Genomic DNA, 27,830 nt, shown 5'->3' on the forward strand with positions numbered 1-27,830 from the left:
TACACGCAACCAGGGGGAGCCAGGGATTGAACCGCCGACCTTCCGATTAACGGCCAACCCGCTCTATCTCCTGAGCCACAGCCACCCCTGAACAATTATATCCTTTTCATAGTTTGCTAGTAGTTAGCATAGTTTACAATGGTAATGGATTTACCTCCATAGTTATGGTGAGGTGAACAAAGTGAAAAGCTACGATGCTCTTTCACATAAGAACAAACTTATTGGGGTTTTTTTTACCTGCAAGCCATATATCGATAAGTCTTCTCAGCTATCTGAGGCATGGTTTCAAGCCATTTAAGACCCATAGCCAAGTGGTTGCCACTCCATACACTGCAGGCAAAATCCCGGCCAACAGTCACCAGGTGCTGCATCGGAAACACAACACAACATTTTGACCATTACTAATAAATCAATATATCATTATTTATAACTGGCATTAAATATCACCACCAAGACATGTCAATGGGTTAGTTTCCATTCATGTTTATTTAAATTTTTCAAAAACGTTTTTAAACACAAAACCCCTTTTCTATGGTGAGAAGGTTGATCTATTAATGAAAGCAAAATTTGACAAAGAGCAATGGAAACAGACTTAATGAATACATCATGACGTTCGTAAGCATGGAGATTAATATAAGCAATATATATCTTTCGGTCAAATTCAGCATATAGGGCTCTACAGGGCGACCATTTTGCTCGCATATGGCGCACACCCATAGCATAAATATGTATAATAAATAGTTTGTTAAACTCTGTTACTTGAAAATTTTTGCTCCTAAATTTCTTCATTTAGGAGCAACATGCTCCTTGGGCAAAAGGTTAGCGTAGAGCCTTGGCATATATCTCTGTCCATTCTGTGTGCGCTCCAAAAAGATCTGGGGTTTATAAGCCTTAGCTCTGTAAATGGAAAACAAACAAAGTGGCCCACTACCTGCCACACAACACTATTTAAGCTTTTCCAGCCTTAATGTGTGTGTCAGGTAACGTTAAAAGACTTGTTCACATACATTCAGCATACTCTCTACTTCACCAAAACATGCTGTTGTTGTGATGTTAACTATAGTAGTCTGGAGCTGCTGCTGGCTCTGGAACGGTCTCATCCTGTCTGCATGTTAGCTTTGCTGCAGCAGCTGCAGCCACAGTTTGCTAACCCACAACTTAACTAACAGTTACATTCCTGTGTCGTTGTTCGCTGTATATCATGGTATTTGTCATGGCATAGGATTTCTCCACAATCGCTTACCCCACCTTTAACGGTCATTCATTTTTACTACTCCTGTATCTCCTGTTACATGTTTAATTTCTTGTTTTAATCCTCTGTTACTGTTATATGTTTAGGGCCCGAGAATAAAACAAAAACGCACAAAACTTTTTTCATATGTCAGGCGGGGCGAAAAATTACATATTTTATGGGTCTTGCACATAAGCGTGGCAAAATGGTACCGCACCGAAATGTACGAAATGTTTGCGGCACATGTATCATGTCCAGACCTCTTGGAGCGATGTGCTAAACCCACCAGGAAGTCAGCCATTTTGGATTTAATGATAATTTTTGGCGATATACAGGTTACTTTAACAAACTCCTCCCAGAGTAATTAGCTCGACTTCATAAGTTGTACAAACTGTGAGCATCTGTCGAAGGGCGTGTCTGGCATGGCGTCGAAAATCAGATTTCGGATCAGAGTTTTGTTTCACGGCATGTCCATGGCGTGGCGGCGAAGCTCCATGCTTCGGCATGAAACAGGAAACTGTTGTAAATTCACTGTACATGATCAAATCTGTAACAAACGTTACACTTGAAAATGGTCTCGGCCTGAACACATCTACATGCAAATATTTAGGTATAGTCAAAGCCCCACCTACTGGCAACAGGAAGTAACCTCTGTGTAACAAAAAATTCAAGCGACATGAAATTTTCAGTGTGTTACACACTTCACCTACAATGACAATGTATAATTAAAGCTGCAAGCAACGTTGAACGGGCCCTCGCCCCTTGCGCACCTCAGGTGGATCGACAGCTGGGGTCTCTACACAGCAGGGCTGCTGACACGGCTCTGAAGTTAACACGATACATATTACACAGGTGAAGTGTGGAAATTATTTGTGGTTGATAGTTACTAATTCAATTCAAAATTGCTGACTTCCGGTTGGGTCTAGGGCAGTGGTTGAAAAATAGGCGGCCCGAGGGCCAGAACCGGTCCGCCAGCAATGCGGACAGATTTATTAAAGATAAATAAATTTATAGCTGCTGGTGTTGAAACAGATCTCAGTCAAAACAGCTACTCACATAATCACTTCCTCTTAACCGATTGTGCCTACTAAATAAAAGCGTGAGAACGTTTTTTGCAGCAATGCTTCATGTTGAGTTTATTGGGAGCTTTTACATTGAAAAGTTCTGCAGGACATTCAAGAGTTTCTGGCTTGCATAACACACCTCTAAAAAAGCAGTCAGTAAACGTGCGATTAGATTCCCCTGAATTTCATCAGAGAAATGAAAATAAGGGTCCTTTGGTTTATGAATGCATATCAAACACTGGGGCGCACATGCACTGCAGCACATACTTTATTGTGAGCATGTGCAAAAGTGTCCTTACAATCAATTTTTTTAACAAGGGAGAAAAAAATATCCGCTGTGTGTTAGGATCGACCGTCCCAACGGGAGTCCCACTACTACCGACTGAGCTACACGTGCACATAGGCATTTAGGGTTTTAACGTTAAACATGTAGAAATGGTTAATTTAATTATCTCTGTCCTCAGTATCTCATCCTTTATGTTTTATACAAGCACAGCTAACGCTAGCTTGGCATTAGCCAAATGTTAAAAAGAAGCTAAATAGAAAGCTGTCTGGAGCACAGACTGGTCTGTAGTCTTAAAAGCTCAGCTGCTGGCTGAGACAAATCAGCCGCTCCTCCTTCTACCTGGTAATGTTACCTGCAGCCAGCGAGGAGGAGGGACTGATACAGACTGTTCTTTCTAAACGTCACTCACTACTTGTGATGTCAGATAAAGTTATTGAGTTACTTTGCTGTTGTCTAGAAACAACATTTAGCTGTATTTAAAATATTAAATTAAAAACAACCAGGCAGTTAATATGTACACTTCAATATATGTTTATTTATCGCAAGTGACATGTATGCAATATATAAGGTTATCGCACATTGAATATTTTCCTCATACCCTGCAGGCCTATCTCATGCCCGTTGGGTGTGGTCTTAGAAATAACCATCACTAAATAATAGTAAAGTATCGATAGTGGTATTGATAAAGAATCAGATCGTCTCAATAAGGGTATCAATATCAATAAAAATTAATGATCCCCATCCCTAGGTATAGCTCTCAAAACAGCTTCCTGTTTAATTGACCCTTTGCTAAGCCACGCCCTGAATACACAGCGCAGTACAGGACTCGCTCTAACTGAGGTCCGACACTTTCCGTTTGAGTCAGTTTGACAGCCTGAATACAACCTTCAAATGTATAATGCAACGGCAGAACTGTCTGCTTTGGGGCGGCTGTGGCTCAGGAGGTAGAGCGGGTTGGCCGTTAATCGGAAGGTCGGCGGTTCAATCCCTCCCCCTGGTTGCATGTCGTAGTGTCCTTGGGCAAGATACTGAACCCCGAATTGCCCCTGGCGGCTATTCCGCCAGTGTATGAGTGAGTGTGAATGTTAGTTTCCGTTTGAGCACTTAGGCCTCAGTGTTTGAATGTGTGTGACTGGTGAATGCAGATGTAGTGTAAAAGCGCTTTGAGTGGTCGAAAAGACTAGAAAGGCGCTATACAAGTACGGAGCACGGAGAACTTTGAGATGGATGGGCGCATATATGCGTCACTATGGACATTTGTAAAAAATATGAATGAGGCACAGGAAATAAAGTTTGAAACATGTCCTTTCCTGACGCCTTAAATATAAGGGAGTTGCGGTTACAGAGATATAAAATTAATGTATGTCTATTGGGAGTGTTGCTTGATTTCCAATGAATAGCGCCACCTAGAGGCCGACTGACGCCAATTTTCACACAGCCCCTCAGGAGGTCGTGCAAGACAAGGTGTAGATCACCCATTGCAAATATAAGAATATGACATCTTGTTTTAGCATTTGCGCAAACATTTGTTAGCTTATAATTAGGATGTTTTTTAGCAGATCAAAATTCCCTCTACAAACTTTTGTTCGGCTTGGTCCAGAGATGGTCTGTACCAAGTTTCGTGCCGATCGAACCTTCGGCTTTGGAGGAGTTAATTAAAATAGGCTTTTCAGTTTTTGTGATTTTACGAAATGAAAACGTCATCGTACAGAGGCGTGTTTTATACCATTGGAATCGGCAAAATCCCCCAAACCTGTAGACATAACGTTTATGAATGTGCGATGTGCGCGTAGTTATGAGGCAAAATGTGCCTTGGTTGAAAATCCCATTGAAATGAATGAGACTTTCTGACGGTATTTGAGCTTCGATTATAGCGCCACCTTTAGGCCGAACTGCACAAAATTTTAGAGGTGTCATCTGCCCCAAATTTGGTATCAATTGGACTTGTGGTTATGGAGATATAAAATGCATGTAAGTCAATGGGATTTTTTTTTTAATAGCGCCAACTAGAGGCTAACTGCACCAAATTTTGCACAGCCCCTCACGGGGGCATGACACATAAGGCCCTGAAGTTTGGTGTTGATCGGCCATTCCCAACCTAAGATATGACATCACTTCCTTTTTATAGCGTTTTTCTCAAACAATTATTAGCGTATCATCATCCTATCAAAATTTCCTCTACAAACTTTCATCAGCTTGGTCCAGAGATTATCCGTGCCAAGTTGGGTGTCGATCGGACTTGCAGCTTTGGAGGAGTTAATTAAAATAGGTTTTTCAGTTTTCGCGATGTAGCGAAAAAAAAGTCTAGGTGGAAATGGGCATGGCCATTAGATTCAGCTCGATCCGGTGAACTTGTGGATATAAGGTTTTTGATATGCGCCTTTGTATGCAGTTACATCAGCGTCCCCTAGTGGTAGAAGTGTGCGGATTTTTGCGCCTGTGTTACTTGCAGTGGTTTGGACCTACCCTATGAGTTTCGTCTCTGTTGCACTTACTGTCTATTCAATTCAATTTCAATTCAATTTTATTTATATAGTGCCAAATCACAACGACAGTTATCTCACAGCACTTTTCATAAAAGAGCAGTTCTAGACCGTACCTTGTGATGCTATTTACAGAAGCCCAAAAATCTAGGCTGCATTATGTGTTTTAGCGGCGGAATAATAAAAATCCTAACGATTACAATAGGGTTCCCAGCTCCGGTGGTACAGGAGTACTGGTACTATGAGTCGGACTTGTGGTTATGGAGATATAAAATGAATGTATGTCTATGGGAGTGTTTTTTGATATACGATTAATAGCGCCACCTAGAGGCAGATTGACAACAAATTTTATACAGGCCTTCAGGAAGTCGTGCCGCATAAAGTCCCCAAGTTTGGTGTCGATCGGCCATTCTAAACCTAACATATGACATCACTTCCTGTTTTTGGTGTTTTGCGCAAATATTTGTTAGCTTAAAATTGGAACATTTTTTTGCGTATCGATCTGGGGAGCACAAGCCTGTATCAGCTTGGTCCAGAGATGGTCCTTGCCAAGTTTGGTTCTGATCGGACGTGCGGCTTCGGAGGAGTTAATAAAAATAGGTTTTTCAGTTTTCACGATGTAATGGGAACATATTGCATGTAACCCTGGACTCAGGGAGACTCATCTGTTCATGTGGCACTGAATCTGTTTAAACGTAACAGTCAAAATATCTCTGTTCTCTGTGTTATCCACACTTCAGGGACAATGTGCATCTGTGGGATGATATGATTGACCCTAAAGCTGGATAAATAACAGACTCACGGAGCTCTCCTCACTCATTCGAGCATGTATGTGTGTTGCTGTAAGTTCTTCTGCAGAAGACTTGAATAAAATTCACAGAAAGACAAGTGTTTGCCTGAGCTGGTGATTTAAAAACTTGAATTAGCTGGTGATTTAAAAACTTGAATTACCATCACAGCGATTTTGCGGGGAAAAAAATTATACGCGGGAAATGGGCGTGGCCTATACCACAAGATTCAACTGCGTCTGCGGTCGCTGTGGTGACCTGGACCTACCATGTGAGTTTCGCGTCTGTAGCACTTATCGTCTAGGCCGCAGTATCGTTTTTCTTCACGGAAGAATAATAATAAAAATCCTAACGATAACGATTACAATAGGGTTCCCAGCCGCTTCGCTGGTACTGAGAACCGCGATGCCTTGCATTCGCGGGTTCCCAGCCCACTCCGGGCTTGGACTCCTAATAATCTGAGCAAAAACGACAGGTTCCTTGCACTTCTCTAATTGCAGTGTTTTCTCTAGCACCACAGAGTCCACTGGAAATGACCTTCAAGTCCTTTGTACTGTGTCCAAAGCACGTAACAATTCATAGCCATGTCAGCCGAGCTGTGCTGTCTGCAGTGCGGTAGAGGCATGCCTAAACGCGCTTCAAGGTGCAAGGGCCCGTCCAGCGCTGCTTGCAGATTTAATTTGCATATACTTTTGATGATTTTTTCATTCTGTTAAAATTTCTGTTAAAATTTGCACTATATATTTGAAAGAAAACCTATTTCTCATTTCACCTTGTTCCCTGGACTCGTGTCCAAGTCTTCAATCTCACCATCATGTGCTTTAAAGTTAAACTTCTTCTTCAGCGATGGAAACTGTAGAAGAGTCAAGAACATACAATCAGTGTTGAGACATCAATGCATACGTTCAAGATATGTCATGTATGTATTTTTGTTTGTTTCCCCATCATTCCTTTTAGTCATGATAACATTTATTATGATAATATTTTCTTTACCAATTTAATGCCTGATATCTGGAATGAAATAACAGATTTATAGCACAGTCCAGTAAACCCAAACAAAGCCCACTTTACCTCAATTATTAACAATATCACTGTGAATACACCCAAAAATTCCAATAGTGAGTTCATTTTAGCAGGTCAAAGCTGAACCAGGAACACATGGGCTTATGTGCACTCAGTGTGCACTGTATTGTAAAGCTGTGTCTAACACAGTCATCAATCCTCAGAACTCTATGCTATTAGGACAGGGGCCAAAACTATGAAAACATGACCCACATTTAAAAATTAATGTTAATCATTTCCTTTTCTTTAAACACTCAATAATTGTTGGTGACAGAGATTACGCTATTCTTAAATAGCCACCCTAGAACATAAAAACATGCAAGGAGATAAGGGGCAAATGTTCATTTTTCTGCAATCCAAATGAAGGGCCAAAAAAAAAAAAAAAAATACAATTACTAGCTGAGTGGTGTGCAAAAGTTCAGTGTAAGGAATGCTGAACCAAGATATAACAGGAGGACATATCGACATCCACATTGCATCCATACTTACAGATGGGACAAAATTGTTGGTAACCTCCCGTTAAAGAAAAACCCACAACGGTCACTGAAATAACTTGAAACTGACAAAAGTAACACTAAATAAAAATTTACTGAAAATTAACTGATGAAAATCAGACATTGCTTTTTAATTATGGTTCAGCAGAATAATTTTAAATAACAAACTAATGAAACTGGCCTGGACAAAAATGATGGTGCCCTGAACTTAATATTTTGTTGCACTTTTTGAGCCAGTCAATGCAGGCAAGCAATTTCTGTAACTCTCAATGAGACTTTTGCTCTTGTCAACGGGTGTTTTGGCCCACTCCTCATAAGCAAACTGCTCCAGCTATTTCAGGTTTGAAGGGTGCCTTCTCCGTACTGCATGTTTTCAGCTCCTTCCACAGATGTTCAATAGGATTTAGATCAGGGCTCATGGAAGGCCACTTCAGAATAGTTCAGTGTTTTGCTCTTAGCCATTCTTGGGTGTTTTTAGCCTTTGGGTTATTATCCTGTTGGAGGACCCCTGACCTGCGACTGAGACCAAACTGTCTGACACTGGGCAGCACATTCCGCTCCAGAATGCCTTGATAGTCTTGAGATTACTCCTGTACAGAATCAAATGTGCCAGATGCTGATGCTTGTCAATATGCATTTTGGCAAATTCCAGTCTCGCTTTTTAGGGCCCAAACACGAAGCATATGAAGTCCCTATTGAAACTGGGAGTGAAAGGGATTATTTTGTTTTTTCTGCAAAGTAACCTCAATTTTGGGGGCCTAAACATACTCGAAAACTCACCAAACTTTGCACATAATTCAGACGCAGTGAAAAATTTCGTATTTTATTTAACAGTGAGTTTTCGTGGAACGGCGTGCACATGGCGTGACGTCCAAAATCGATGATTTGCCATAAAACAGGAAGGTATTGTTCAGTGTACATGCTCACATCTGCACCAAATTTGGAATACAATATAAGAGTCCCGTCCTGAACACATCAATATCCCAATATTTACTCAAAGTCATAGTGCCACCTGCTGATAAAAGGAAATGACACATTTTATGCTGTAATGTACTACTCCTAGCAGGTCGGACATATCAACTTCAAAACTGTACCAGAAAACCCTTAACACATTGATGAAGCCATGTTGCAAAACTTGTGAGTTTGCAGTTAACGGCATGGCGGTGGCGTGGTGGCAAAGTTAAACTCTTCGCCATGACACAGTAAGTTGTTTTAACGTCAGTGTACATGCTCACATGTGCACAAAACTTTACGCGCTTGATAACTGTCCCGCCCAGAATACATGCCAATATTCATTTACAGTCTTATCGCCAAGTGCTCTAGAGCGCCACAAAGGGGACACAGGAAGTGACGTATAACACCTTCATGCAGCGTCCGAAGCGTGTAGCAAATTCACAGCCGCACCAGCAGAGCTCCAGAATCTGCAACATAGCTGCCTCACACCCCGACACGCTTCAAGTGTGAGGGCCCGCCCAACACTGCTTGCAGCTTTAATTTATGATTTGTTTCAACAGTGGTGTCCTCCTCGGTCGTCTTCCATTACGTCCACTTGGCTCAAACAGCAACGGATAGTACGATCTGACACTGATGTACGTTGGAGTTCACCTCTAATGTCTGTGGAAGTTGTTCTGGGCTCTTTGGTTGCCATTCGTATTATCCGTCTCATTAATTTGTCATCAATTTTCTTCTTGCGGCCACGTCCAGTGAGGTTGCCTACAGTCCCAGGCTGAACGATTAATTGCATCGTGATGTAATAAAACGAGATTTTCTAATCACAAAGGCTACAATTACACTCTGGTCACATTTACAACAGTAAAGCAGTCTGCAGACTAAGCATCAACTCGCACCTTATGCTGTACCTTAACTTGTTGTTGTACAATGGCCTTACGCTTGACAGAAGCTGACAAGACAGAATCTTTAGTGTCACACAGGGAATGAAAGTAGCACCGCCACCCGTGGGTAACTTGGTGATGGTAGTGGGTGAAATCGTCGGGCCATCCGCCACTTTGACAGACAGGAAAAATGCACAACAGAAAGACACGTGTAGTAAGTTAAGCGCATTGTGGCGATCGGTGCCAGCGTCACACACATAGCCATCAGTCAGCTCAGGAAATATCTTAAGTTTAAAACTAAACGCACAAGTCCAAAAGAGGCCCAGTCTGTCCCGAGTTACAGGCAGTGCGCCGCTCACCAGCATTGGAGACTGCGGGGGTGGGGAACTCCGGTGTTGTGGGAGAATGACTAAGCTATTAAACATTCGTATTATTTTCGTTGGCCAACTTTTAATTTCACCTCAAACTTTTGTTTGCTTACTGGGATATAGAAAGATGGATACCTAGGAGATTTGAACTGAGATAAGGACTCTTTAATTGGTGGTTGAACTGTGGGTTTTGTATTGAGCACTTACTGTATGGCCTACCTGATGATATTTGACTCTCAAATAATCTTTCTCATATTATTAAAATTTGATATTTCTTCTCCACCATAGCTCTCAATAATAATTCATGCAATTCATGCATCACCTAATTTCATCATAACATAGGCCTGACCTACAAGAAAGAACAGTGTGTTTAATCTAGCTAATATTGTGTTGGTCATACTATACACTGATTAACTGCTTGTCCATTTTGAATAATACAGAAGGTAAAGAGCTTAAAAATTAATCGCATATTAAAACACAATCGCAATATTGGTAAAAAAAAAGAAAAAAAAGCAATTAGATTATTTTCCAAAATCGTTCAGCCCTATTCCCATGGACCTTAAACTTCTGAATAATATGTGCAACTGTAGTCACAGGAACATCAATCTGCTTGGAGATGGTCTTACCAGGCTTTTACCTTTAACATGTTTGTCTATAATTTTATTTCTAATCTCCTGAGACAGCTCTCTCCTTAGCTTTCTGTGGTCCATGTTCAGTGTGGTCCATACCATGATATCAAACAGCACAGTGACTACGTTTCACCCTTTAAATAGGCAGACTGACTGATTACAAATTTGAAGACACCTGTGACGTCCCTATGGTCAAATTATTTCCAAACTTTTGTAGGGCTACCATCATTTTTGTCCAGGCCCGTTTCTTAGTATAGTAAGTAATAGTAAGTAATAGTAAGTAATTTTAAGTAAATTTTTATTTATTATTACTTATATCAGATTCAAGTTATTTCAGGAACCATTGTGGGCACTGTCCTCACTTCCCAAATGAATTACACTAAAGCAGTACATGTGTCAGAGCTTTTAATAAAAACACTCAAACAAGGCTGGCCAAGTTAAAAGAACAATCAGACAGCGTTTACCTCCCAGACTCTGATGTATCCGTCTGTGCCTCCAGTCACCAGAAGGCTCAGGTCAGGACTGAACCGGACCACCTTCTGAAGCGGGTCTTGAGGATTCAGGTCTGACTGCACTTCAGCCAAACCAGTCACAGAAATGTGAGCCGTCTCATCCTTGATATCTGACATATCTCCAGATGCCGCAGCACCATCCGGTCCACCTTTGTCTCCTTTCCCAGCTCGTCGCCTCGCATTACCCTGCTGCACGCTCTTCCCTTCTGCACAGATGAAATGTTTTTACTGGACAAAAAAAGACCTGCTTTATTTGAAAAGTGCAGTCAGATAACTTTTGTTATGAATTGGCACTCTATAAATAATACTGAAATTAATTAAAATGTAAATGCTCCGTATTTGTATAGCGCCTTTCTAGTCTTTTCGACTACTCAAAGCGCTTTTACACTACATCTGTATTAACCAGTTATACAAGACATACTAAGTGCTCAAACAGAAACTAACATTAACTTTCACACACATATCACCTCATACACTGGCGGAACAGCCGCCAGGGGTAATTCGGGGTTCAGTATCTTGCCCAAGGACACTTCGACACGCAACCGGGGGAGCCGGGGACTGAACCGCCAACCTTCCAATTAATGGCCAACCCGCTCTACCTCCTGAGCCACAGCCGCCCCACACTCAAATGTGAAACAGGTTTTTTTTGTGAACTTGGACATAGGTTTAGATGTATATGTACAATGCCTAGAGAAAATCATCATTCTTTGTCAAAATCCAGACCTTTGTAACATTACACCTTGGAAATTCAAATGAATTAAATCCAACTTTTTTCAGTGGTATTTACACAGTATAAATGTTCTTGAAATTGAATTAGTAAAATGCCTGCCTCAGGTACAACCAATAAACTACCAGATCACTCACCAGGTTAATTGGCCCCACCTGACATAATCCAATCCAACTTTATTTCTAAAGCACATTTAATAACAGCCAAGTTGACGAAAGTGCTGTACATTGACATGAATCAATAAATAGACACAATACAAACAACACCAGACAAAACAGCAACATACAGCTCTCATCCTGGATTAAAAGCCAAGGAGTAAAAGTGAGATTTAAGTCGCGATTTAAAAACCGGAAGGCTGGGGGCCAGTCTGACATGAAGAGGCAATTCCTTCCACAGGCTGCGACTGTGAAAGCTCGAACCCCTGTTTTTGAGCCGTGTTTTAGGGACAACAAGAAGTGACTGGATCTTGTACCTTAATGACCTTGAAGGAGCATACGGCTTCAATAGATCAGTGATACAGGCTGGAGCTAATCCATGAAGGGCTTTAAAAACATACAACAGAATCTTAAAATCAATCCTATAATTAACAGGGAGCCAGTGAAGAGAGGCAAGAACAGGGGAGATGCGATCTCGCTTACAAGTTCCAGTAAGGAGACGAGCGGCAGCATTTTGAACCAGTTGTAGTCGAGAGAGGGAGGCCTGGCTAACACCTACATACAAAGCATTACAATAATCAAGGCGTGTTGAGAAAGCGCTCGACTCACCAACATTCAGCCAGGTTTCAGTCACGAATAAGAAAGAAGTCATTCAGGATGAAGGTCTTACTCACTAGCAATCTAACATTGACCAGGCAGCTCTGATAGGAGCAGCAGGACTGGCCGTCCGAGGTAATCGACTCAGCGGCCGAAGATATCCGTGGTTAACGTCACCTCCGGTGAGTTGAACATCGGCAAGGAAGCTGGGCCTCCACATATGGGCAACAACAGGTACCAGCCAGGTGTCAGCAGGGTCCAGGGCTCGTCAGGAAACAGAGATAATAAATTGATCCATATTCCACCAAGAAACCATGGGGAGTCTGACTACATCCAGGATAGAATGCCAGATATGCTTTAAGCTTCACCAGCTGACCGCTGCGTTTGCCCGCTGCCTGGAGCGACTTCTCCAGGGAAGTGATGGTGGATTGCGCAGGAGGTGAGCAGGTATCTCTGACATCAAAGGAGGGAGAAAAGTTTTCTGCCCACCCAAATCATATTTGATCGATGTTTCCACAGAGTATCAGAGATCAAGCAGCGATTGGCAATCGTAGTAGATCGGAGAGTCAATATTTTGCATAAACAGTGACACAAGCAATAAAAATTTTACAGTGACAGACAGACGGCCACACTGGCGCCATCTTTCCCCCCCCCCCCAAAAAAACAATAAAACATCAACTGTAGTGGTTTAATTACTTACTGCTATTACTACTATAAAGTCGTGGAAAGGCCCAAGTTAGAAGAAGGATACTTGACAGATTTTTAAAGACTTTAACCATCCCTGAGGACTGTTAAGAACACAGTTAACAAGAGGAGAGCATACGGAACACCAATACCTTGCTTAGATCAGACCATCCCTACAAACTTGATGACTGAGCCAGGAGGATATTGATAAGGGAAGCTACCAAGAGGCCAATGGCAACTGTTGGATCCATAATAAGTTTATTCATATTTAGTCATTAATTCGTAGTAAAAAACAACATGACTTGTATTTAATTATTCATTGAAATTTGCCATCATGAAATTTAGACCTCGACTCCTCCTTACTAGGTCACAGGTATAATGAGGGGCTGGGTGACAGCTTGGGAAATTCTTTTGTTTGAGTGAGATAGGAGGAGTGAAACAGATTAGTGACTGCATTAGAAAAGTTTAAGCTTAAATTTATAGGTTAGAAGACAACCATGGAGAATATATTTTTTGAGGTAAAAAATCTTGTTTATTCTCAACAAAACATAAGGATCTCTGCGAGTGCTTTTTATACAAACGAGTCACAATCCTCTTCCAAAAGGCGTCAAAGAAACAAAATTGAAGGAGAAGCCATGATGGCAACATTTGAAGGACAAGTCTTTATGGCTGAGAGTGGTTGGTCTGTGCATGTAACAACAATCTCACAAGCTTTACACAAAGCTGGCCTGTATGGCAGGTTGTCAATAAATAAGACTTCTGAAAAATTGCAAAAATACACTTGAAAGATCCTGGTGCATGTGTCAAAGGTTTTATGGTCAGATGAGACAACAGCATACCACTCAAAACGCACTATACAGTATTCCAACTGTTTTTCAATAGAAACAATGCACACATTGATAAGTTAGCACAGTTAATTTCAGTCATACCTTATATGGCATTTATTTATATATAAGTAAATCACCTGTTCATAATACTGTGTTTACCATGTGAAAAACAGCACAAATGTCTCTACGGAAAATAAATGTTTATCTTTCCATTCTCACTTTACACTACTGAATATGTGGAAAATGCCAACCATATTTAAAATGGCCGATGAAACAATTTTCAGTCTTAGTCTTACTTTTAAGTAGGGCTGACCCCGAATAGATGCTTCAATGGGCGGAACCTGATTCGACTGTCAATCTCACAGTCTAAGCTTCGCAGCGAAACAAGGCCCCAGCTTCACTGGTGTTGTGCCGAATTGTCCGCACCTCGCGGGACTTTGGGATAATTTATCATCGTTGATGAACCACATAAAGAATATTTTTTAGTTTTTAAATAGCCGGCTACTTGAAAATAGACCCACGAGGAACTGCATGCAGTTGTCGGCAGCAGTAATGTACGTAAAACTCTGCACAAGACCGGTGAATGGAGCCAGAGCGTTCAGCTATCAAGCTCCTCTCCTGTGGAACCAGGTTCCAGTTTGGGTTCAGGAGGCAGACACCATCTGCACATTTAAGAGTAGGCTTAAGACTTTCCTCTTTGATAAAGCTTATACTTAGGGCTGGCTCAGGTGACTCCTGAACCACAACTTCTCCCCTTTCCGGTAGTCTTGTGCTTTCTCATCCCTCTCTTCTCTCCTCCTATCATTTCCTGCAGGTGTTTCTGGCTCTGGAGCTGTGGAGTCTGGATCTGTGGCTGCGGGTCACCTGCTGCCCCCGTGTTCCTGCTCGACACCTTCTGCTGCAACAACTATTGTTACTAGTCCTATTATTATTATTATTGTTATTATAATCATTAACATTACGACTGTTACCATTAACACTACTATAAATATCTGTACCATTTTTCATTTACCGTCTAGACCTGCTCTTTTATGAAAGGCGCTGTGAGATAACTGTTGTTGTGATTTGGCGCTATATAAATAAAATTGAATGACAGGCGAGAGAGAGAGAGAGCCTCAGTTTAGCTGGAAATTTACAGTGTAAGTTGAATGAATAGAGACTGCAGCTCTGCAGCTTCTCAAGATTAAAGCGGAGGTACCGTGTGCAACACCCCCCCCCTCCCCACTCGCAATCGGCAAGTACAAAAAAAAAGCACAACTCGACTATCAGTCAACTATAGGCAGGACTTGACGATTCTGATTCGACTATGTAAATCCTTCGTCGAGGACATCCCTACTTTTAATATATGGACAGTTTCCCATTATTTTCTTGTTGTATGATTACATTGTAAATATTGTACTGTGCAATAACTTTTGCCCACAGCCATGTCATAGAGATGCACCGATTACCATTTTCCTGGACGATTCTTTCTTTCTAAAAACTATAATTGACAAACAAACATTTTTTGTAACACTACTTTAATAGAAAATTTATATGATAAACTTTCTTTATCAGAAGCCTCAGCATCTGCAAAAGCTATTCTCACTGGGGTCCATTCAACTGTATGTTCAATAATAAAACACTGACTATTAAATAACTTTTCAATTTTCTCCCAAACTGCAGCAGTTTACAGGACATTCTCTTACTCAACACACAATTAAAAACGTGCTCCAGATTAGGCTGCAGGACAGAGCTTTCTGTACAAATAAAATCCAACTGAAAATAAACTGCAGTAACATAGCTCAGTGTTTTCCACAGAATGACATGGTAACTGTGGGGGAATGGGGGGTATTGGTATATTTTATTTAAAAGAATACATTACCCTATTTCTCGAAGGTTATTTCTTATTTCCCCATTTTAATTCTACTTAAATTCTCCACCTTATTTTAGTGTTTACTCACAAACTGCTTTAATCTGCTCACCTTGCTTTACCCTTCAGACACACAACTAAACCAGTCTCTCTCTCCCTGTGTCTCTGTATGAGTGCCTGTGTCTGGGAGAGTGTTACTAACCTAGGATGGTGCTAGACAGTATTTACTTTAGTTTTTTTAAAGCACGGTAATCCAACACGGTTTTCACAATAATAAAAATTTTAAAAGTAATACCAGCTACCACTGATTTTAGTGTTCGAAACTTCTACAGATTATTTGATCGATTCATCGTTTAAGAAGTACTTTTACTTGGCGGGGTGTGGCTTGACGACCCCTGTAAAGGGGATCAGCTGTGTAAGTTAACTCATGACTGTGACGTTACAACCTTGTACTCTGCATGGAATGATGAAATTATACATGACTTTTCGTTGTTTGGATATCGCCATTAGTTATCAGCCATCGGCCACCCTGATCTCTAAATATAAGATAATGAATGTACTGGTCGACCACTAACACACACACACACACACAGTTACTGTCTGTGCCGCTGTGTGCTTGACATGAAACACCTTACAGTGCAGCATGTATGTAAATGTGACCAGCACAGGATCGGGTATGTGATACTGATCGGCACCAGTCACCAGTAATAATATGCCCTTTTTCACTGCATGGTACCACCTCACCTCGCCTCTACTCGCCTTTTTGGGTTTTCCATTGGGGAAAAGTTGTACCTATACCTGCTACGTTGTATTTTTTTTGTATTACCTCCGTCAAGGTTCCAAGTTAGCAGAGTTGAGCTGAGGCGATACCATAAGGTGACGTGAAAACACTGCAGACTACTGATTGGTCGGAGAGAATCGTCACTTTTCACTGCATCATCATCAGCAACAGAATGTTTTTAGATTTTTCGTATGTTATTTCATCACTAAATACTCTTCTGAGAACTTATGAGGCGAGAAATCAACTGTGTAGATTTCGAATGAATGCAGTTTTACAAAATTTAATGGTCTGTATGATGGTGTGTTTTTGTATAGATGGTCTGTATTTGTATAACATGTTTTTGATGGTGGGGGAACCAGAGCAAACCCACGCAGACAAGGGGAGAACATGCAAACTCCACACAGAAATTCCGGAAGACCAGGGTTCAAACCCGGGACCTTCTTGCTATGAGGCCACAATGCCATCCACTAGGCCACTGTGGTGATGATGTTGCACATGGCTGGGTTTAAACCCTGCTCTGCTCACAGTTTAGACTCAAAGCCAGTTGATAAACAGCTTCATACTACCAGATATCCAGGATCACAGCTCTTAGGCTCAGTGAAGCCAGGTAACCCAAAGATAGCCCTGCTGAGTCAGACAAGCATTGTGATACAAGGCCATCGTGGAATATGTTCAAATATCTTTATTGCTGAATTTTGTTTTCTTAAGCTGGTGGATCTGAAGCTTCCCCATGAAATGCAGACTGTCATACTATTGCCTCCAAGTGAAAACACATTTTTCAGCAGTTAGAGCGGGTTGCCCGTTAATCGGAAGGTCGGCGGTTCAATCCCCGGCTCCTTCAGGATGCATGTCGAAGTGTCCTTGGGCAAGATACTGAACCCCCGAATGTTAGTTTCTGTTTGAGCACTTAGGCTCAGTGTGTGAATGGTGAATGCAGATGTAGTGTAAAAGCGCTTTGAGTGGCCGAAAAGACTAGAAAGGCACTATACAACTAATGATTATTTACATTTACATATTAACTTACTCCATTCAAAACTGGTTAGTGACAGCACATTTTCAAAAATGTGTAATGTCTAAGTAAGGACTGGACGGGGCGGAGTCACATGACTACACACTCGGTAGAACATTTTTAAGGTAAAGTACATGAACACACACAGGATTAACAAAAACGAAATAACAACAGATCCAGGTCCATAGATTCATTACACATAAAGTGAAATATTTCAGGCCTTATTGTTTTAATCTTGATGATTATGGCCTACAGCTCATGGAATTCAAAACTCCTCAGTACTTGGTTGGGGCTCCTTTTGTATGAATTACTGCATTAATGTGGTGCGGCATTGAGGCAATCAGCCTATGGCTCTGCTGAGGTGTTATGAAGCCCAAGCTGTTTTGATAGCGGCCTTCAGCTTGTCTGTATTGTTGGGTCTGGTGTCTCTCATTATACTTTTGACAATACCCCATAGATACTCTATGAGGTTCAGGTCAGGTCAGTTGGATGGCCAATCAAGCACAGCACACCGCTGTCTTCAATCCGAGAGCATGGCTGAACGTTCACTTTGACAAATTAACCTCAGTAGACTTCCTGTCTCTGATTCAGTCTTTTGATCTAACACAAGTTCTCAGCCCCCCAACCCACAAAGCTAGCAAGGTGCTTGACCTTGTTCTTGGCCAAAACAGTGCCACCGAACACTCACACCTCTCTACACATGTCTGACCACTATTTCATTCAGTTCACAGTCTATCTACATTGTTCCAGGACTGTATGTCTCACACCACCGCAACCTTTCTCCAACTCGCTTTGACTAAATGGTAGCTTCTACTCTACCCCCCCTCAACACATTTTCCTCAGTCAAGGTCAATGATGCTGCACAATCTTTGTGCTCTACACATGCCTGGATAGCATGTGTCCTCTAGCCACCAAGCCTGCTCACCCGAACCAGTCCCACACATGGCTAACTGATACCATTCGAATGCTCCGTACTGATCTCAGAGCTGCTGAAAGAAAATGGCGAAAAACCAAAGACCCTGCTGACCTTAAGGGCTACCAAATGCTCCTATCCTCCTTCTCAACCAGCATCAGTGTTGCCAAAACGGTGTTCTACAATGACAGAATTAGCAGTACCACTGACTCAAGGACATTATTTTCCACTTTTAAAGCGCTACTAAATCCTCCTCCACCACTCATGACCCTGTCTGCATATTTGCCGCCTTCTTCACAGGCAAAGTGGCGGCTATAACTTGCCAATTCTCTCAATCACCCAAAATCAACTGGTCTACTCCCGCTCCAGTCAGCTCTCACGCTGTTAGTGCGGCAGAAGAAAACCTATTATGTAGCAGTCCTTGTAGATGTTTGTCTCCCTCGCGAAATGTTGCTAAGGCTCAATACCAAGTCTAAGATGTCACAGTCCTACTACATCTTTTTCTCTCTTCCTCTCCTTGTTTACTCTTCTCACGGAGAATGAAGTATCAGAACTCTTGACCCATAGCTGTCCCACAACATGCCAAACCATTTCTACTACCGTGGCACCGGCAATCACTCATATGATAAATACTTCTCTGGCTTTGGGAATGTTCCCAACCACTTTCAAAAGGGCTCGGGTTACACCCTTGCTCAAAATGCCCTCACTCGACCCTATCCTTCTCGCCAGACGACTGCACCGTCTCTCTGCGGATCATGGACTGTCTCTCAGACATATCCGCCCCGGGCCAGTAAAATGTAACGTAGTTACAGTTGAACTAGCAACTAACTGGCCCGATTGGGCCATTGCAAAACCATTTTTTTTTTTTTTAAGTTAGAAATTCAACATCCTGCAGTTGTTTTGCAGCTCATGGTGCGCACCATTATCAAATCCAGAGTTGTAGTTACATGACAAGTGGTTGTCAAATGTTATTTCTCTAATCTCAATCATGCGGCAACCTCTGGGTCTGAAAGTGAAACCATGCAGACGGAACTTAAAATTGCATTCTCTCTAAAGCTTGATTTACTCCTGCGTAAGGTATAAATGCATGGCTACGTGCGTAGCTACTCTTTTATACTTGCGTCGGTATCCCCGTCATTCTGCAATTACACCCAGCCCCAAACGCTAGTCCGGTTTAGCGCTCCGCTAACATGAATGGGGGTAAAATTGTAAACGTCCGGCTGGTATAGCCCTTTCAAATGAGTCATTTCGCTCGTGTTGTGACGGTAAGATACAGTGGGGAGAACAAGTATTTGATACACTGCTGATTTTGCAGGTTTTCCTACTTACACAGCATGTAGAGGTCTGTAATTTTTATCATAGGTACACTTCAACTGTGAGAGACAGAATCTAAAACAAAAATCCAGAAAATCACATTGTATGATTTTTAAATTATTAATTTTATTGCATGACATAAGTATTTGATCACCTACCAACAATATTTAGTATTTGTTTGTTTTTTAGTCTTCTATGTTTTGCTGTTAAAGTTAAATTTAGTGAAGCTTGGCTTTGCTTGAAGAAGAAGAAATTAATCCCGCAAGGGGGGACTCAAACAGGACACATAGCAACCACACAGAAGGATGTCAGAGTGAGGGGCTGCCACTCCAGAGCAGTTAGGGGTTCAGGTGCTTGCTCAAGGCCACCTTCGGCAGTGCCCAGGAGGTGAACTGACACCTCTCCTACCAGACTACACTCCGCAACTCTGGTCCGAGCTGGATTCGAACCGGTGACCCTTCGGTTGCCAGCCTAATCCTTACGGACTGTGGAAGTGTGTGAAAAAATCAAAAATTGTAACCCTATCCCTTAAGGTAGGGGTGCGCATGTGTGGCGTAGAGTGTGTATGTGGTAGAAGAGGAGGGAGACAGAGCACCAGCAGCGTGGTGATGTGCAGACTTCTGAGTGAACTTAGCGTAACATAAATAATATTCTATTGTTATTAAACAGTAGACTACTCTGAATAGACCCATGAGGAACCGCAACGTGCATGCAGTTCTCAACGAGCCCCCCCCCCGCCCAACACACAACACAAACACACAACACAAACACACAGATTCCATTATCAGTCGAATATAAACAATCACTGACATTTCTGATTCAACAATCTAAATCCTTAGTCGGGGACAGCCCTAGTAAATCAGTCACACATCAATTAAGTGCAATATATTTATTACATTTTTTTATCTCTAGACAGCAGGTATATTTGGGAATGTAGCAGTTATCCTCACCGATTTTGGCAGCAGCTTTCCCTCCTCCTTTTTGTGTGCAGTGTTTAAACCTCATCAAAGAGCAGGTCCCGTCCTGTCCTGCAGCAATCACACCATCACCTACAGCCATGTTCATGGTGGCGCGTGTGTCAGTGTCATGAGAGTGAAGGAGACTGGCACTGTACTGGCGTTCTCCGAACAGCTGGAGATCCAGGAAGTGCTGAAACACAGTCAAGCCTGATTTATACTTCTGCGTTGAGTCTATGGCGTAAGCTACGGACATAGCCACGCATTTATACTTGTGCGTTTGTGTCTGCATCGTTCTGCATTTACACCACCAAAACAGCATACAAAAGCAAGCATCCGTGTCGCCACAACGTGTAGTTTCATTTTTGGGGAGGTGCGCGTCAGGCTACAGTGAAGGCTACGTGGCTACACTGTTACACAACATACAAAATATGCTGTCAATTTAGGGATGCTGTTTTTTATGTGGATGAGTTATCTTTAGTTGCAGTGCACTAAGCTTGCAAGGCCACCACAGTACTCTATTAGTTTAATCAGTAAGGCTGTGTTTGAAACAGGTAAAAATGTTGTCTCAGAAGGTGTCTAAAAGGACAGCGAGGCATCAAGTGCTGTTCGAAACAGATCAAACTATTTTTTCCTGTCTCGTAAGATGCCTTCAAACTGCCCCCGTAATGGTCAGTTTTGATAACTAGGCCTAGGCCTATTACCCATAAATCAGTGTGGCTGCAGCTGCGACCGCTCACGAAAAATGGACAAGATGGCAGACAAACAAGCTGAATTCATATAAATTGTAAGTTTCTAAAACATTTTTGTACATTTTTCACTTAGATTTTTGAAAAGTTAGCAAGAACTAAACACTGTACTATCTTAATAGCGCGTGACTGTATCAACCAAAGTTTATTTTGTAGGATTTCTGAAGTGTCTATTAGCCATTTGCCTTCTCAATAGGTTAACATTAGCTAGCTAGCTGACGCTAAGGCTAGACAACCAGAAAATAAGAAAGATGGCTTTCTGCCGTCACACATTGCTGTAAGTGCTGATCTAAAAGGCTGTTTGAAACCAGTGTTCTTAGAAGATGCCTCCACTCGAAGGTTGTGCCTTCTGAGGCAGCTGTCTATTATGGCAGCAAGGCAGAGTGGCACTTGATCCTCAGAACTTACCACAGCATTCTTTATGCCCGTCTTGGAAGCCCCTCCTCCTCCTGCTGTAATCACAAGTCCTGTTTGAGGGTCAACTTTAATGCAGTATAAGGGAAAGGGAGCTCTGTACAGATCTGGCACCTTCCTCTTCCCCATTGTTGTTGCGCAAGTCACTCACTTTTTCATAAAACCACTGCATTCAACCATACCTGTGGACAACAGAGAGTGTTAGTTTATCTATGACATCCTCTGTCCTCTATCTGCTGTAGTGTATTGAGGTTGCTACACCCCTGAATAACTATGTGTAGTTGTGTCGCTTGAGGGCACATGGCCAAGTCAAACACATGGACATCCAGTTGGTTGACAACACCAGATAGATTCAGACTGGGCGCTTTTAGCAGTCAGCGACTTGCTGATAGGGCTGCACAATTAATCTAAATATTATCAAAATCACAATACGGCCAAGTGCAATATCAAAATAGCAGTATAATGAGGTGCTGCAGAGACACCCTAGCCTACACACATTGTTCTCCAGACAAGAAAACAGGTTGTTTGGTACAGAACCCCAACAGCTGTCCCATCGTCATGAAATTGATAATCGTTCCCACTAATTGTGATTCGTATCGGAAATATCCGTCATAATAATTGCAATATGATTTAAAGTACTAATAATACTCCACATAACAATGACATGAAGGCAAATCATGGCAGCAACTAAAATGTTTGGCCGACCCTACATCTGTTTTCTTCATGTTTCACATCAGAGTCAGAATAAACCTTATTTGCCAAGAATGTGTACATTCAAGGAAGTTTACTCTGGTTTTAAGTTAAAGTTCCAAGAACAATTTCAGGGCTCAACGTTAAACTTTTTTGCAACTGGCCTCATCAGGCCAGTGGGTTTGAAACCTATTGGCCTGAAGACAATTTTCACTGGCCCTCCTTCCAATAATTATTTTTCAGTCTTCCAACAAGTTATGTTATACTGTTAACATGTTTAATCGGTTATTAAATACATATATTTAAAAAACTAAAATGCACAGTTAAAATGATAAAAAAAAAAGGTAATAGTTAACAAAACAATTTACTTTTAAAACACAACATACAAACAGTATAGCCAATCTGACTTCATGCAAGTTTTTTGTGATGAGTGATCAGTGTTTTAAAAACTTTTTAAAAAGCTTTAACAAGATTTTAGGGCCAATGCCAAGTGTCCAGATACAAGGGTCTTCACTGCCGGTGCTCCAGTGGTTTCACACCATAGTTGAACACAAGGAGAACTAGCACAGACGTAGTATAACTATGTATATAATAAATAGTTTGTTAAACTCTGTGTTACTTGAACATTTTTCGTTGTGCTCCTAAATTTTCTCATTTAGCAGCACATGTGGTTCTTGGGAAAAAGGTTAGCGTAGAGCCCTGCATGAGTGGTTGTCAAATGTTAATTCTCTAATCTCAATCATGCGGCAACCTCTGGGTCTGAAAGTGAAACCATGCACACGGAACTTAAAACTGCATTCTCAACGGCCAGCACGGGCGAGTCCGCTGGTTGTAAAAACAAGTCTGGTTCCATTAGAAATAATGGTAAAATGTTGCTACTTCTCAGCTGATATTCCTTAGTAAACACTTTTAAATGAGTTTATGGTCTTAGTCGCTAGTTTCAAGTCTTCTTCAACCCAGCATGATGTTCATTTAGTAAATTATGGTCTTATTTGGGGGAAAATAGACAAAGCAGCGTATGCTTTTGGGTGCAACTACCTTGTGATTGACAGGTCACTACCGTGGCGACATGGACAGGATAGAGGCGACTTGTATCTGCTGCTCTGTGTACATTTTTTTTATTAAATGGCTGTCAGCAGGAGAGAGAGAGCACTTCATGTTTGACACTTAAAATGTTTTAAAAGTAAATTGTTTTGTTAACCTTCTATTTTTTATCATTTTAATTGTGATTACATTTTAGTTTAGTTTTTTTTTATATCCAGGATGTATTTAATAACCGATTAAACATGTTAACAGTATAACATAACTTATAAGTCTATGGTTTTGTTGTAACACTGATAAATCTTAGGGCCAATTAGTTTCAAACCCACAGGCCCAGTTGCAAAAGTTTAATGTTGAGCCCTGCTATAGTAAAATTATTGTTAATTATTTATTTGATTAATCAACTCTTCACAATTATTTTTGTCACCCCCTAACCCTAACCTAACTAATTAAACCAATTTAGTTAATTACTTATGTCAAACACACAGCCTAACTAGCTAACATTACCATTAAGTAAAGGTTTACTACACTTAATGGTAACTTTACAGAATGAACACTGGTATAAATGCCAGGGGAAAATAGGGAAGAAGACAAGACAGCGTAGGCTACTCCTTTAAGTCACTAATTTATTATTGCACTTAACGTGTTTGCTAACATAAGTAAAAGAGCGTTCATTTCATCCATGAGGCTGCTTCAAGATAACAGCCAGGCTTTATCACCCAAAACAATAAGCTTACAATCAGATTTTATTGCCAAGTAGGTTTAACTTTAAAACTTAACTTTTTAACAAAGATTTTTGCTTTGGAACTATATAAAATAAGGAAATTAAAAACAAGTACTATAACCACAACGTTACACTAACAATGTAACGTCTATTTAGAATTATAAAGCAACAGCCCACTTTCATACTACTTCTGTAGTCTATTTTTCCAAAGTGCTTATAGGTTTTATAAGTGGAGAATGTTCTGCTCTCGATTTACTTTAAAATGTCAAACCATTACTCAGATTGTAAAGACAGAACAACAGCGGTACGAACACTGAAACTATCTTACAGTTGTGGCCTTTCTTGTCGTTGCTGCTCTGTTGTTGCTGCTGCAGTGGTCTGATATTGGAGTAACTGGGACCAGGGCGCTCTGTGGCCGCTACTGCCTGGCAGGCTGGCACCACTAACCTCGCGGGCTCTTGTGGAGCTTCTCAAACCCAAAAACCTTTGAGCACATTTTCGATTTGCCATCAACTTTTGTAAAACTGCCAATATTCAAATTCTACACAGTTGATTTCTCACCTCAAAAGTGTATTTAGTGATGAAATAGCGTTCAAAATGAATGCTTCTTCTTCGTGAGTAGTCTTACAGTCAAGCAGTCATGACAGACAGTGGAAGCGATACTGCCCCCAGCACTTCCTGTAGTGCGTTGCAGTTAGAAATGAACAACCAGAAATGTTCTTAATAAGAATATTACTCTCTCCCTTAAACAGCCTCTCTGTAATGACGCGTCGACATTGAAAATTCACGTCAACGATTTTTTATAATCTGCGTCGCGGATTACGTCGGCTAATCGTTGCAGCCCTAGAAGACGCGCTCCGTTGTAGTCAGCGCATGGTCAGTTCAGTTTGTCATTTGCTAAGTGATAGTAATAAATCCCTTTCATCGTCCTAGAGAATATTTCTCTTCATCCCAACACATTTTCTATTGTCCCCAGGACGACAGGACGCCGTTAGTCTTGAGCCCTGGTTCCATGGCACCTGACCTCACCCTAAACAACACCGAGATCAGGGGTCTGCTGTATGCAGATAACTTATAGCTTTATTCAAAACTGCCTACTTTTAGGGCTGGGCACCATGGCCAAAAAATCATATCCCAGTACTGTTAGGCAGAATTCCGGTATAAAACATATCAGTATTTTCTGCTAAGCAAGCTGTTCAGTTCTCTTCACACTCACAGACTTAACTATACTGCTGTAAATACGTCAGCGTGCCCCACTTCTTATCATCTCTCTCTCCCTGTATGTCCCCAGAACTTGTCTTTCACAATCTCTTTTGCTAGAAACTCTTGCTTGCTTCCACCTTCCTCTGTAACAATGAGAAGGTCAATGTTCACTCCTTTTGTAGCCTGATGAGCCTTTTGAAGAAATTTGACGATTATGTTACTTTAAAGGAGAGAGGTTAAAACTAGATAAAACTGTTTTGCCTCCAGAAATTCATTGAACACTGGTCAAACCCGTTTAAAGTTTCTTTTTATTTTACAACCTTAAACGTTTTGTGGTTGTGAATATATTTAACATATTTCTAGGTATTTTTCACGCTTCCTTTTGGTTTGACTTACAAAAGAACCTATTAAAAATTTGGAAGAAGACATCATACTAAGAAAGCTAAAGTAGGCTACTGTTTTGGGGTTTTTTTAAGTACAAACTTAACTTACATAATTAAGTTGATTAATAATGTAATGCACCTCTTGGCTAGTTTGGTAACCGCCAATAAAAAAAAGAAAAACAAAAAAGAAGAAGAACTTTGAAAAAGTGCGTTTGACTTCATGCGGTGCTGCTCAGCGCTGACTTAACGTGATGCATGTTGGACTTAAAATAAGGCATGCTGGTTAGAAATTGTGTCCGGCTTTAGCCGGCGGTGCAAAATGTTGCCATGTCACATGACATCAAAATCTCACGGGAGCAAGGTGACAGCAGGCACCGTGACGCTATCCGCTCGCCATACACGGTGACGAAAGACAGAGGAGCAAACGCTGGCAGGACTTTACAGAAACATTCATTAACTCAACATCAAACTATATCGGTATAAACTGTATTGTCTAATTTCATATCTCTTTTGAAATTCTGTAAACCTCATATACTGATATACTGCCCAGCCCTAGGCTAGACTGACTAGAATTGTTCTAAAAAATGTTCAAATTGTTCTTATTTTCATTGTTTGTTATTTTAGTACCTAGAACATTAGCAACTGACATTTATTTCCAGCACTAACCTGCGATATTCTGCCACCCTATATAAAGTATTAACAGTAAATCACTGAACACGCCTTTGTGAGGGACAGCATAGAAATATTCAAGTATGAGCTGACAAATGGTGACGTGGTTTAAATGATCTGTAACGCTACATGTCTGATTTTGATTTTAAGAACTGCTTTGGTTTAACCACAACTAACTGTCTCACGCTGATGACTGGGTAAGTCTTTGCTGGATGTGTAGAAGTGTCGTGACTGCAGCAGACTTGTCTGTCCTCTTTCGTTTGCAGTGCCTTGTGAGTGTTGCCTTTGGAGTAGCGTTGGCTAACTGGGCTCAGCGGCTGAAAGTCACCACCACCATGGAGTAAATAAGGTAACAGCTATGAATAAAAAGCTTTCTATTTACAACAGTCACATAAGGAAATGTCCATGTTGTATTGCTACCACTAAGTGTAGCTAATGTGGTAACATTGTTCAGCTGGAAGTTAATAAAGTTAGCACTGCAGCCTGCTAACGTTAGCCCTTGCTGGTGATTTAATTAAAAGCCCCCTACCTGTGCAGTTGGCCCGTTTTCTCTTCCGTTGTTATTTTATCAAATAGCTAAGAACTAAATCAAATGATTTCATAGTGTCGACAAAGGCTTATGATGAACAGGTAAAAGTAAGAGCTAGCGACTAAAGACTCCTCGACAGCCACTTCCCTACCTACACGTCAGCAGCGTAGTGAGCGTTGGCTGCGTTCTGACGTCACCATAAGAAGTGTTGGGGAGGGATTTGCTTTGGTAACTTGGTGCATAACAATGAACATAATTAAAGCTGCAAGCAGCGTTGGGCGGGCCCTCGCAATTGTAAGCGCGTCCGCGTGTGAGCCGGTCGAGTTACATATTCTGGAGCTCTGCCAGTGCGGCTGTGAATTTGTTACACGGTTATGACGCCGCATGAAGGTGTTATATGTCACTTCCTGTGTCCCCTATGTGGAGCTACATAGCACTTGCCGCTATGAATATAAATCGGTATTGGTGTGTAGATGTCTGCGGGGTGGGACAGTTATCAAGCACGTAAAGTTTGTTTCAGATGTGAGCATGTACACTGAACAATAATGTACCCAAACAATAAAATAAATTCCTTTTATATTTCCCTGCCTTGTTGTTTATGTGTACATACAGAGGAAGAATGTGAGAACAGCACACATTTCATCGTTACTGTGTGTTAGTGCATGGGAGAACAGTGGATACTTTTAATACAGCCCACACCCCTAATACTGTGTAACTATAACAAGTAGAGAACAGAAGAAAAGATGTTCTTTCTTTACAACTGTCTGCATAGCTTATTCATATTGTGTAATGAATGAAAATAAATAGGCCTACTAGGCTCCTCTCTACTTTGACATTTAAGATTAGCTTGTTTGATCCACCTTCATA

The 27,830-nt window shown here is 41.2% G+C and overlaps 1 protein-coding gene across 1 annotated transcript; it reads right to left on the reverse strand.

Moving 5' to 3' along the window:
- Positions 1-237: 237 nt before the first annotated feature.
- Positions 238-27,147, reverse strand: LOC119896886 (prolactin regulatory element-binding protein-like; the record flags this gene model as incomplete). Its single annotated transcript, XM_038710298.1, is given in 6 exon segments — positions 238-365; positions 6,625-6,705; positions 10,702-10,955; positions 20,556-20,754; positions 21,719-21,906; positions 26,964-27,147. Coding segments are annotated over 5 exon segments (797 nt in total), but the record flags the coding sequence as incomplete, so codon positions are not given.
- Positions 27,148-27,830: the final 683 nt, after the last annotated feature.

Source organism: Micropterus salmoides, unplaced genomic scaffold (assembly GCF_014851395.1).
Source record: "Micropterus salmoides isolate LMB-PRFRI ecotype aquatic unplaced genomic scaffold, ASM1485139v1 Ms_hic_scaffold_11, whole genome shotgun sequence".
In the NCBI taxonomy this organism is placed as follows: Eukaryota; Metazoa; Chordata; class Actinopteri; order Centrarchiformes; family Centrarchidae; genus Micropterus; species Micropterus salmoides.